Source organism: Seriola dumerili, unplaced genomic scaffold, assembly GCF_002260705.1.
Source record: "Seriola dumerili isolate Sdu_G_001 unplaced genomic scaffold, Sdu_1.0 BDQW01000024.1, whole genome shotgun sequence".
Classification (NCBI taxonomy): Eukaryota; Metazoa; Chordata; class Actinopteri; order Carangiformes; family Carangidae; genus Seriola; species Seriola dumerili.
This window is the reverse complement of record NW_019174279.1, coordinates 1,714,574-1,728,059: the sequence shown is the minus strand read 5'-3', so window position 1 is coordinate 1,728,059 and position 13,486 is coordinate 1,714,574. Positions and strand designations below refer to the sequence as shown.

Below are 13,486 nucleotides of genomic sequence, written 5' to 3'. Positions count from 1 at the left end.
CGTTTTTGATTGAATGCACGCCTACAGGGCTGCAAACAAGAATTATTCTAGCCCCTTAATTATTGATTAGTTGTCTGATCTCATTCATGATTAATTGATAAATTGTTTAATCTATAAAATATCATATAATAGTGAAAAGTAGCCTTCACAACGTCCTCCTCTTTGGTGTATTGTAATCACTAGTTTGGTCCGAATACCAGTTCAGAATGCAAAGATATTTAGTTTACTATCACAGTGGACTAAGAAAAACCAGCAAATATTCACGCTTCAAACACTGAACCAATTAATTTCCATTAAAGAAAAAAAAGACTTAAACAAATAATTATCAAAGATTTTCCAGATGAATTGTGTTTCGATTGCCTAATTGATTAATCGGCCAAGCATTTCAGCCATTGAAGTCTATTGTGTTGTATGGCAGACAACAAGGGACATGTCGACCTGCCAGTTTGATGTGATAATTTGTTGTGTCCTCTTGGTGTCTCTAAGTCATCAGTCAACCAAGGATTTACACACCTCCCTTGATCCGTTGCCCTCTGCACACCTGCGTGATTGGCATCCTAAAATGTGGGTTGAACTGAGCGATAATGAAAGCAGGAGGCTGCGGGAGACAAACAGTTGACCCCCCATGTACATGACCTTGCTTCTGACCCCGCGGCCCTTATTACTTGAACCACTTCTCTGTATGGCCTGCAGTTTAATCCTGACTGATCAATAACCTTTGAGGTGTCTTAATATCCCAGAAAACCTTTTGCTCTGTGTGTTTCAGTGGAAGCCTAGAGTATAGATTGCTGTAATAGTATGAATTAGTATTGAATGGGATTGAGATTAAATGAATTTGAAGCACCACACAAGTAAGAAGGATTAATGTGCTTTAGGGTCTAAATTGCGTCCATCGTGCAAACTGTGTAGAGTCGAAACGGCCTCTAAATATCTCATTTTGGATTGTAAATAAATTAGCAGCAGTGCATTAGAGGTTATTGTGAAAATTCAGCTTTGCATGCTTGCTGCGTCATTGCCGAATTCCTGTGGAAATTGGGGGGGGGGGGACAAAAAACTGGCAGGGCAGTACTTCCTTCTGCAATTTCTTTTTTCCCTGGTCACATTGTTTCCTCGGAAATCGATCTATTACTCATGCTGCTTGTTGACATTGCCAGTTTGCTGTCACATGCGTGCTGATATAAGATGGTCCTCTGTTTATCCCAGCTGTCTCCCTGCTCCAACTTTGGATTACAGATCTCTGTGAGACGGGATGGCTGTGTGGTGACCAAGATGTTGTTATGGTTGGTAGATGAGGTGAAAATAAGAGCATTGTAATATTATGCAGCGTCCAATTCCAAGTCCAATTCCTATATGCAGTACCAGTCGTGACCTCCCGCCTAAATTGCATAGCTGGTGATAGGCAACGGATGTCTTTCAACACCACTGCAGCTACAGTATACTATCCATAGCTGCAGAACCTGCTCTGGCTGACAATGTTTTTTGGGCTTATTAGAATCTGGTGTTAGTCTTATTACTTTATTTTCTCCATTCATTTTTCTATTGATTTTGACTGCTTTTAAGTTGGCTTTTAGGTGCCGCTTTGGGTTGTTTCATGGATGCTATCTTTTATATGACTCTTGGCAGTTTTATTATCTCCACCGAGGATGTTATGTTTTCACCTGTGTCTGTTTATTTGTCAGCAGGATTGCTCAAAAAGTACTGTACCAATTTGCACTGAACTTGGTGGAGGGATGGCGCATGTATCAGAGGAGCACCTATTAAATTCTGGGGCAGATCCGCATAAGTAACTATATATATATATATATATATATTTGTTTTTAACTGAAGTCTTGTTTATAATGTATGGAGGAGGTCTGCGCTCTTTGAATGCCCTTCTAGTTTATTATAAGTTTTATTATTACATTTATGTGTACTTAAGATGTTGTGAGATATTGTATCCACATAAGTTTTATGTTATTAGTCTGTCACTCATTGCTATTGCTGCCTGTTTGTATCTGATGTACAGAGGTTAGGAATTTGTCAGCTAGGAAGCTAGCAAGGCTACTGACAATTCAAAAGTTAGCCTGCCGACGCCATTGGCAGTCTCTGTCAGTAACATGACCCTTGCCTAGTTGGTCGTAGCAGACTGTCATGTCTCCCCTGTGTCCCTTTGGGATTGCGCAGGTAGCATACAGCGGGTCTGTAAAGGTTTTTCATAAGGATACCCCGATTGACCGGCAGATTTTTATTAAAGATATGTGATCGCTAGATCGAAAATTAATGCTTTTAGTCACCGATCACCTTAAAACTGATCACCTGTGGTTAATACTCTGCTGTCTGCTGCGGGGAAAAGCACGGTGTGCTGTGTAGTGTAGTCCCGCCTCCCACCTTGCACCAAAACAAAATAACATGTCGGCCGTGTGGAACTTTTACAAATTGTGTGAGACTGATATAATGTATGCCATCTGCGATGCATGCCAAAAATGACCAGTATTGGCCGTGGATTGAGCGATCTCACTCAACGATGATTGGTATCGGTGGCAAAAACACTTGATGGCGGCATCCCTTGTTTTTCACTGAAAACTGCTGCCTGCAGAACATGATGCTTATTAGAAAAGCTGGCAGTAAACAACAAACAGTAAAGTTGTTGCTTTATAAGCTTTATAAAAAGAACCATTAAAACACTCTGTAGAGCTGAGGGGATAATTCTTTGTATTGGTTAGTCACTATGAGAGACTCTTTTCACATTGGAGATGGTAATTTGATTCACTGTTAATGTAAAAACATCGATTAGAGCAGCTTTAAATAAAGTTAGATTAAAAATAGACAAACTATTAGTGCTACTTATTCTACTGCAACAAATAATGAATATCCTGCTGAAACATATATATATATATATACATACACAAACCAAATTCACATTTTTTGTTCTTTTTTTTAATTTTAATTTTTTTTTTTTTTTTTCTCCAGAAATCAGGTGACAGCTTTCCGCTTTGTTTCGGTGAAGCACAATAGTCAACCTCATCGCATGTAAATGAGGTCTTCTAGTTGCCCACACAGCCCTCATGACAGTACTTGCAATCTCATTCATTTTATCACTCCCCCTTCTATTGATATTGGTGTTCCATATTCAGCGTTTTATTACTTATCACCATGCAGTTATTCATATCAGCCCTTGTGAGCTGATCAAGGAGCAGAGTTTTTCACTTGCAGGGAAGCGTCTCTACTTTGTTGTTTTACCTTGTGCACACGTATAAAAAGGGCCTGAGGGAAAAAGACAATGCTGTCTGCTTTAACTCATCTCACTGCCTGACACTGAGGTATCAGGCACCGGCAGGGGAGAGAGAATATTTTATCTGACATTGTCACTCTCTGTAGGAACCTCGGGAAAGCCGAGGCTGCTGTGACACACTTGGTGGTCAGCAGCACTGCACATGATTATGACAGCTCTGCTAGACTGGCTGAAGCCACAAGTCTATGTGTTACAATGAAGTAAAATCTTCGTGATAGCACTGCTGGCTCTGTAGCTATCGTTGCACTTTTAATCATATTTCAAGCTGTAAAAATATAATTATATTAGAAAAGCATTATAGTTTTTGTAGGAATCAACTTCCTTTTCATTAACTTCAAAAAATCTTTGTTTTCCGCAGGTTATTATTGTTCATGTGGACTTGTTGAACAACAAGGAACTGCATCTCATGAAGAAAGACAGGAGTTTCCCTCATTTATTCACCAGATGACACAAGATGGGTTTGAAAGTCCCCCACTGATTTGTATTAAATAGTACGAGAGGGGAAACATGGGAGCGTCATTGTATCACTTGATTGCTTTCTTTGTGGCTCTCGGCACGATCCACTGCCAAACAGTTTGCAACAGGCCAGCCTCACTCGAATGGCACCTGAAACAACACGCAGTCCAAGTGAATTGGACCCTCATAGGAAACATCTGTACAAGCGTTTCGGAGTGCTGGGATTCTCAGGGGGGAGACGACTCGAGCGGGCACCCTTTCAACTTCCCACAGATATGCCCACTTCAGCTGCAGCACGGAGACAAACTGCTGATGTCTGCTGATGAAACACTGAAGTCATATGGCATCAGACTCCTCAACGTTTCAAAATACGACTTTGAAAACTGCTCCACAAGTGGACTGATAAAAGATCAGTTCCTTTTCCCCCACAATATAAATGAAAGTGCGCAAGTCGAGGCCAAGTGGCTCGTTCCCGGTCATCATTACTTCATCGCTCTGCATGAGGGAGATCCGCAGCTGTGCAAGCTTGGCTTAAGGCTGAATGTGTCTGTTAAAACGCAACTTTGTCAGGGTTCTCCTCTGCTTCGACTTTGTTCAGGGAGCGGTATTTGTCAAACAGACCTCTGGGAGGGCGCATACCACTGTCGATGCCACCACCATTACTCTGGGAGGTTTTGTGAAAAGTTTGATGCCTGTTTGGATAACCCTTGTGAAAACAAAGGAGTCTGTTTGAGCAATGGATCCACAGATCCAAACCACAGAACGTATAAATGTCTGTGTCCTCCACATTTTACAGGTAAGGACAAAACCTGCTGATCCCATTTGTTGAGCTCTCTTAACTTATTTGAATTAGAACCGGATCAAAAACTGTTACCACACTTCATAGATTTGTTTTTACCTTTGTTGTAGAATGAAATCATGTTGAATCAGATGTTATTTGATGTACTGCGTTTCGTCCGCATCAAAGAAGTCGATCTCCTCAGAGAAACGCATCATCTTTGTATATTTTGTCAAATCTGATTGATGCTTTTCACAGAATTTCACTCTCAGATTATTTAAAAGAATATAAAAGAAAGTTCAAGCCGCCTTCTTAATTATAAATTTATTGGACACATAATGTTATTCAGCAAAAGCCCCAACACTAGCACGTAATGCAAACACAATTAATATTAAAACGGCTTGCATTCCAAATGACTTCTTTCTTAATCTCTTTGCTGCCAGCGTACTCTCTGCAGCAGCAGTATCTACAGTAATTATTTAATTTTCATTTTTCACCAATTAGGAATCCAAATAAATATCACCAGAGTTCTGTGCGTGTATACAAACTTCAGTCCAGGCATACCTTTTTACTTACTTCTCTGTGTGTTTTTTTTGGGTGATAGTCAACTGCCTCTCCATTTGTTTTAGGGGTTAACTGCTCCGAAGTCATCGGGAAAGAAAACTGTGAAAGGGTTTGTGAAAATGGGACGTGCGTTCGAGTGTTGCCTACGTCCTTCAAATGCGTCTGTGACACAGGAGTCTCTGGTAAGTAGCTCTTGCTCGGGTGGTTGTTGGTGTTGTACAGATGGATCGTTTGTCACTGTGACAATGAGAACCTGTTCTTTCAACGTTATCACACGGTTTTGATCCCCGACACACGAACCATACATGCAGTCAGTCAGTCAGATTTTCCCCCTTTATGTTGTGCACCAAAGGCAGCGAGAGAGATTTTCGTCGCATCCCACTTCCAGATGCAGAACCATGTCATTTGCCTCAAAGGGGCAACTATCTTCGGAAAGGTCAAAGCTGGAAACTACAAAAGCCATACATCATGAAAAGATCAGCATTTCCTTATGGGCTTTAAACCCGGTCCCACTTGGTGCCGTATTTGTCATCGTAATATATGAAGCGGCCACTTCAAATCAAATACCTCATGTTACGACCAGTGACATGTGGTTGTAAAAAAAAAGAAAAAAAGAAAAAAAGCCAGGGCTAAACAGCTGGCTAACTGAGCATGTCGCAGTTGATAAAACAAAAAGGTTTACAGCAATCAATTAAAGTGTTATTTATTTCATGTTGTTTCTGCTGAGCATATAAAATCATACCTTTGAAACCTGCCACCTTCTGTGAGCCTGCTAGAACAAAATTAAAATACAGAATTCATCTTCATATTTTTAAAAAAAATTTTATGTTTCATTATTCAGTGTACCCTGGTCGAAGAAGATGGAGCACATCCAAAAATATAATTTATGCCAGTGTTCAACATTGGATTTCTATTTTTTCTAATTTCTACTAAATTCTGTATGAATCAGTGTGTGACGTGCTCGTGGCTTTGGTGGCGTGCTCAGCTAATAATATCCACTTCAGTAAGATATTTTTCATCGGCAACCAAACTGCCTTCCTTTACCCTTGTGATTTAGACAAAGTTACCGAAGGCTTGTGTAGTGATCTGGTGAGCTAGTTTATGAGACACTTATCGCCTCACCCATTATTTAGGTAATGAGTCTCATTTGCTCCAGTAAAATACAGTTAGGTTAATGGGTATCGCACACAAATGGGTTACGAGACCTGGATACTCCTCGGGCTGCCCTGGATATCACTGTCTGCTGTAAAAACACGCCTGCGATGAGCTTTCTAAAAAAACTCCAGGTGGCTCTTCGCACTGATTCATTGTTTGGTGTGGAGCACAATTTGTCCTGGCAGCATTCTTGAAGTGTCATAGCTTCGCCTTCCGAGTCCAGCCCATGCTTTCAGCTTATTATTTTGGAGATGTGGTTTCAAGGTTACTTCTAGTGCTGTCTGGCATCTGCTTTTACAAGAGCAGATTAAGGCCATCCAGAAGAAGGAGAAGATTTTTATTTATTTATTTATTTTTTTTATGTAGCTTGTAGGGAGATTCAAGGGTATACATTTCAGAGAACAACAACAACTCTGAACTTATTTAACATTGAAACAAGCAATATTGCTTTGCCTCTATTCTCCTCTTATATCTTGAATGCCAAACACGTGCTGAAATTGAATGCCTTGTGATAAAGGACATGTATTACATTCAACAGAGTTGGAGAGTTAGTGTGTGTTTTATGTTGAATTTACCCTACAGTATGTCATTGTGATCTCATACGAACTTTGAAATGATTTTTCCCTCTTTTATGTCTGACTTAATAGGCTGAGATTTTACAATTTTTTCCTTGGAATATTATTACTCCCCCTCATGCTTTGGATTTCTTCTTCCATGACCCTAAAATTTACGTCAGAGAACTGTATTATTAATAAAACACAATGCTTCTCTTGATAAAATGCAGGGACTTTTAAAGCCGAGCTGACCTAACATACAGCTGAGAAAAAGAAAATGCAATTTTCTTGTCCAGTGAATAACTGAACCACTGACAGTCGGCATTGTAAAAAAAAAAAAAAAAAAAAGAGAAAAATCTCCACCCTTGTGCAGTTTGAGATGGATAATTCATATAATTCACGTCAGAAGCAAATTGGTGAGTTACATGCACCCTCTGCCTTTGCAGCTTTTATCTAATTTGCTTTAATTGCTGCTGCTCTCTCAAGTAAGCAGACTCCGCTGGGTGCTTTCGCATAGTCATGGTGTCCTCCTGTCCCATCAGCTTCTTGGGAGTTCTGTGGAGCTTGTGCTTCCTCTACCTCCCTGCTGCAGTTGCCTCATTAATCAACTGGAAGTTAGTGGCTGCTCCAGCACTGGCTGCCCTCATAGGCCAAAGTCTATGCGCACAGAATAATGAGCCAAACTCATGGGACGTTTCAAATGAGATTTTCTTTTGATTTGACTCTCCTTTGCGCTACCTCTAGGGTATTTGTTGCAAGGTATTACCGTCTTTATGGGGCCATTTCCATTTGGTATAAGGTGTTAATTGTTTTTGCAATCTTGTTGGAAGTAATATCATTTTTTTTTTTAGATTAATTTGGACTATATATGCACTCGTTACCCTTGTTAAACAGTTTAATTAGATACTGACACAATGTTGTTTCTTTATGTATATTAGATTGCTGCAGCTCATAATCACTGCAATGATAGGGGTGTCTTTGATGGAGATGTGTGGGAGACATAAATGCCAGCACAAATACAAATGATCATTAAAAATAATAAAAAAAAAAAAGAAATACCATGCATGACCTAAACCAAAATGATCACGTATAAGGAAATTCTCTCTTGAGTGCAGAGAGAGCTGTAGCCATTATCTATGTCATGACAGCTGGAGAAATTTCCTAAAAATATATATAAGTTTATATTGGTGCAACTTTTTAGTGGAGCAGTTATGAAAAGTCAGTTTCTGGTGGAAAATGAGCTGAGGCAAAAGCAAGCCCTGAAGTTGTACACAGTAAGATTGATGCCCACAGAGGAGGCTATGAGGAGCCTCTGGGACATGAGCACTTGTATCAGCAGGGGGATTAAAGAAAATATGCAAAGAAAGAGTCACTGGAAAGATAAATGTGTAGGCACCTTGTGAAGAACACAAAAATGAAAACCCTCACCAGGGAATAACATCAAATTTTATTCACCTTGAACCTGCAGTGAATTCAGTCTAATTTTATCCTTTGCATACAATGTCACTACAGCATTATCCGCTCACTGGTTAATCTGCCGCTGGTGAAAATGTTGTGGCGCTGCAAGTATTTAGAAAAACCTGGGCTACGGCTTAATTCAGACTTACTTTATTTTGGAAAATGCTTACACTGTGAACCCGGCCACAGCACTGACTGCTTAGTTTACAGTTCAGTGAAAATCCTCCATGAAAATCATTTATACATCTTTATGATAACTGTCCTTTTATTACTGTACTCCGTACAGAGGTTTCAAGTGTAGAAATGCCTTGTATACCCTCCCAAAAAAATTGTGTGCTTTGAAACGGCAGCATACATACATAAATAGACTATTTGGCCTCTTGTATATATGTTGTTGTATATTAAACAGTAATTTCAGGAAAAAGAAAAAACAAACATTTTCCCTCAAAAATAGAAATATGACTTTCCCCTTTTCAACTTGCAGGAACCTTGAAGTATAAATAACAACTGAAATCCTCAGCGAACAGTTTTCTTACAAGGATCATGACACAGATCAGAGGCACACGTCGCATTACTTTGTTATATTGCAAGTGTGTTACTGTACCGTCACTTAACAGACAACTGGCATCACAGATGATGGTGCTGACCCAAATGCTCATTTTTTTTTTTTTCTTTTTTTTTCTTTTTTAGTATTGATGCTATGTGTAGACTTCACTGGATGGCTAAATTCTCATGCAGCACTGGCACCAACTTTAACCGCTAAACACAGCACCCTGAGGTGGAGGCGGTCGTCCATCCGAGGGACTAAGCAGCAATAACACATGGAGGGCACACACTCATCTCCCGGTTTATAGCTTTCAGAGAAAACCATGCACTTTTAGGGCGAGTCGAAAAACCTAATCATTTCTTTACTCCGCTTTTGAGGACACTCGCAGTGTTCTTTTACTCCACATTCGGCGTCTCTCAGGTGAAATGAGCGAAGATTAATGATGCTATTTTATCAGGCACAAACACTGGCAACACAGGGCCGCCAGGTTGTTCTCTGTTTAATAAAATACACTATTTGCGCATCAAAGAGCTGAAGAACTTGCCGTAGAGGCAATTCGCTTCGTCAGTTAGCCTTTGCCGTATCTTGATGTAAATATTATTCCTATCAGCTGGGTAAAATCATGGTAGTTTTAATTATCTTCTAATTGGTTTGGTGTGCTGGTGTTAAATGTGATGGTATCTGTAGGCGTCAGTTATGCGAAGATAAAATTCTGACAGCAACGGTGACACTGTGTGCAGTTAGTTTAATTGTGAGAATATTTGCTTAAATTGTATACATGCGTAATGACAGGGGACGGCCCAGCACCTGCCCCTCTCCTGTGTAATTATAAATACGGCGCGTCAATCACTCCTCCCTCCACTGATTATATGTCATGTCAGTCATCTCTTTTCAGGCAGAAACTTGGACGAATTACCTTGAGGCCATTTCACACATATCCAGCGTTACTTTCCGTTTTAGCCTCTTGGTGTTTTAATAGTTTTGTTGTACCGTCTGTCTTTCAGGTCCACCTTGTGCGAAGGAGAGCGCCCCCTGTCATCCAAATCCATGCAGAAATGGCGGCTTGTGCGAGGAGAGCCCCACAGGATTTGTATGTCATTGTCCGGAAGGATTCGGGGGCCTCTTCTGTGACTCCAGAGTTGACTTCGATTGCATGTCATATTCATGTCAAGAGGAACAAATTTGCAATGCAGGGGAGCGTGTGAGGACTTAATTTCCCTTATTTGTTTTATCTCGGTGGGACATAAACAAGAAATGGCACATGAAAATTAATATAGTGTCTTAAAACAAGATCAAATGGCTTCAGTCTGAAGGCTGCAACAGCAATTAATATTTCCTCCCGAAGATGAGCTAAGGGAAAGAGGGTTTGCCTCCTCTAGCTTTTTGATTGCATGTCCCACCGCATATTTAAGTGCCAGTTTGAAATGACTCTCATCAAAAGCTTTTTGTAATTGGATGCCTGCTGCAATTTTCACCTTTCACTGGAAATGTTATTGTGGTCATACATTTTGCAGAGGCAGTAGTGTTCCTAATGTTTCTAGAGGATACACTAGAGAAAATGCAGTAATGGTCTAATTGTCTTTTTCTGACCTTTGTTTTGTTCATTACAGTTTGCCAAGTGCGCTACACATATTCACAACCCACCTAAGAATACTAGAGTAGAGCAGGCTAAAAGGGACATTTATCAAAATAATGCCTGATATTGCTGCTGCTTGACATAGATATTTATTTTCCATAAGCTTAATTTGAAATTCAAATCCTTTTAACTTTGAATTACAAGAACATTAGCGTTTATTAGCCTCATAATATCTATAACTCATTACAAGGCATATAAAGCCCATTATTTACTTGCCTAGTTAGATTTCTCTATCTAATTGTGGATATCAGTAACAAATAATGAGTCAATCAAGGCACAAATTTTTATCACTTTCAGTGAATCGTTCTATTATTGATAATGGGCCGATGGGCTTTTTGTGCAATCTAACCCTGTTTTCCCAAGCTGAGAGGTGACCTGGTTTGTTTTGCCTCTGTATGCAGGCCTCTGAATGTGTCTGTGCAGATGGTAATGTGGTCCCAGCATGCAGGAGGCAGCAGAACCTGTGCATCCCATCACCATGTCTCAACAATGCCACCTGCGTGTCCAGGGGAAATGACTATGTCTGCAGGTAAAACACAAAGAGGGATCTAATAGAGGCCACTCTCATAGTCCCCTCTCTAGATGATTGGGATGTCTTGTGGATGTGTGCCCCACTGTGAGTGAATAAATATGGATCTTTTATTATTTTTCTTCTTTTTCTTCTTCTTGTTTCTTAATGTCAACCAGTCCCACGTAAAGTGACCAACTGATCCGACTCACAAGTATTATCTATATATCCTAAGTCGGCAACTATTAGACACATCCCTGTGCCGCACTGTTAAACTGGATGACTTGTTGTCACGAAGACGGGTTCTGTGTATTACTCTGGTGTAATCCTGCATTCACCATTCTGGAGCTGTGTATACTGACTTGTGTATTCATCCACAGCTGAAAATAGTCCCCGTAAATCAATTTACCCGAGTTTGAGTAGCGTTTTCTAAATGCTACAGTGCCCAGGTGTTTTAGGAAATTACAAATCTTTTACCTTTTTTATTAAAAAAAAAAAAAAAACAATATAATATAAGAATAAAAATCGATATACCCTGGTGAGCCATTCAAAATCCATATTGTCAGTAGAAACAACAGACACAGACAGGGTAGGGAGGTTGAAAAGAGAGACATGGACTAATGCGTCAATCAGCATTATCCTGTTAAATTAAAAAATAACACTGGGCAACTCTTATTGAAAATGTGTTGTAAAGATTTTTAAACATCTACTTTTTCGACTGCCGCTCTGTCTTATGTCTGATGTCTTTTAAATCCAGTTATTACACTGTAGCAGATCACAAGACTGATTAGTTTAAAGTACTTGCTTCAGCTCACTGTGCTTTTTTTAAAAATAATAATGGAAATACAGTATCTGAATGTTGCAGATTGTGTCCTGCGACCTGGGGGACAATTTAGTTCTTCTCAATTTGACAGCTCTTACATTGAAAATCAAAAAGACAGTATATGAAAATTATCAGGGAAGTTAATGAAGCGAAGAGTATATTCGACAGTGCGATCATTGAAATAACAAGTGCGTATTTTGCAGTTGTAAGAAAGTATAATCTGTGAGAAAAAGACTGGAGGTCTAATTGGCACACACTATCTCGCTCAGGTCCGTATCACAAACAAGTCGTGTAGAAAACAAAATTATAACCCCCATACATCTTGCAAAAAAAAAAAAATATGGCTTGTTAGTGCTCAAGGCTCAGGGTGAATTGATTTTGATGACACTGACCTCCTCCCAACAGATGTCTGAGAGGGTTTTCTGGGAAGAACTGTGAAGAAATAATTGACTACTGCAGGCTGCTCAATATCAACTGCCTAAATGAGGGATTGTGCTTGAGTGTAATTGGCGGATATCAGGTAAGTAATTCAATGTTTCAGTCTTAATGAAATACTCTCAAGCCCACAAAATATGACTCACCCTGAACCTTAATGGGGGTTACAGTACGAACAGAGGGTGAACACATTTGTGCAGAGCGCTGATAGAGCTCTGACTTCAAGATAAAAATGTCATAATGAGAGCCGTCCATTCTTTATTACTGCATATGATTGTATGCAGTGCGAGGCTTAGCCGATTTGTGAGTATGGCTCTGCTATATGATAAATACCGGAATGCTTTTTCACAGCTTTCTCAACACGTAATTTTTTAAAGATGTTTTTTACGAAGACGAAATTATCTCTTTTAATGACGATGATTTTACTCACAAATGCTTCAGACTGGCAGCTACTGACGGAACGTTCCCGTTTGTCTTTGAATACATAAAAATTTAAACATTAGACTGTAACTAGACAGATATGGTTCATTGAACATATCGAGTTTTTATCATAAATATACAGCATGTCACAGCATGAAAGAGCTCTCCATCTTTGGTCTCCAAAGTTCTATACTTGAAGAAAACCCATCATTAATTGAAATAAAAAAAAAAAAAAACAAAGAGAATAACAGAAACGTCACTGGTAGAATATGTCTACGGACAGCGGTAATCCAATTCTAACCCATTAATCATTGTGAGTATGTGGATGCTTTGCTCAGACAGGCAGGTTCTGGTCTAATTTGCCTCTCTATTGCTCACTCTCCTCAAATGTCTGTATTTTTTACAACACCTGAGACTGCTCCGTAATGCCCCATAGCTCCTAATTATTCTCCATCAGTCTTGTTCCATTAGACCACTGAGAGTGTTCTTAATCTAAAATCCACTCTTAGATGCTCCGTTGTTGATGCGCCTCCAGCCGGGGTCAGACATAATCAGAAAGCGTTGCTCACTTCAGATGGGCCTTTTTTTCTTTTTATGTTTTTATTTATATTTTTATGTGATTTTCCTTTGAGCAAGAAAAACCATTGGGTAGTTTGTTAAGAGCGGGCTGCTCATTTTATTCCCTCCGTCGTGAAGATGCTCCGAACAGACGGGATAGAACCAGAGGTTGCATTAAGTTGATTTTATTGGTAGATATACAGAGCAGTCATTTAGGACAGTTTTTCTCTTCGGCTCTGCAGCCTACTCCAGCACATTGGATTTTAAAGTGGAAAAAATGTCTGAGGTTAATTAATTAGTGCTGATTTTCTAGTTGAAAAGGG

At 39.6% G+C, this 13,486-nt stretch overlaps 1 protein-coding gene across 1 annotated transcript in view; it reads left to right on the top strand.

Annotated features, from left to right (window-relative positions):
* Positions 1–3,778: 3,778 nt before the first annotated feature.
* eys (eyes shut homolog (Drosophila)) overlaps positions 3,779–13,486 on the top strand; it is a 158,397-nt gene continuing 148,689 nt past the window's right edge. The window contains exons 1-5 of the mRNA XM_022762293.1: positions 3,779–4,523; positions 5,135–5,251; positions 9,788–9,934; positions 10,843–10,948; positions 12,156–12,270. Of these exons, the coding sequence (XP_022618014.1) occupies positions 3,779–4,523; positions 5,135–5,251; positions 9,788–9,934; positions 10,843–10,948; positions 12,156–12,270 (1,230 nt within the window). The remainder of the gene's footprint in view (positions 4,524–5,134; positions 5,252–9,787; positions 9,935–10,842; positions 10,949–12,155; positions 12,271–13,486) is intronic.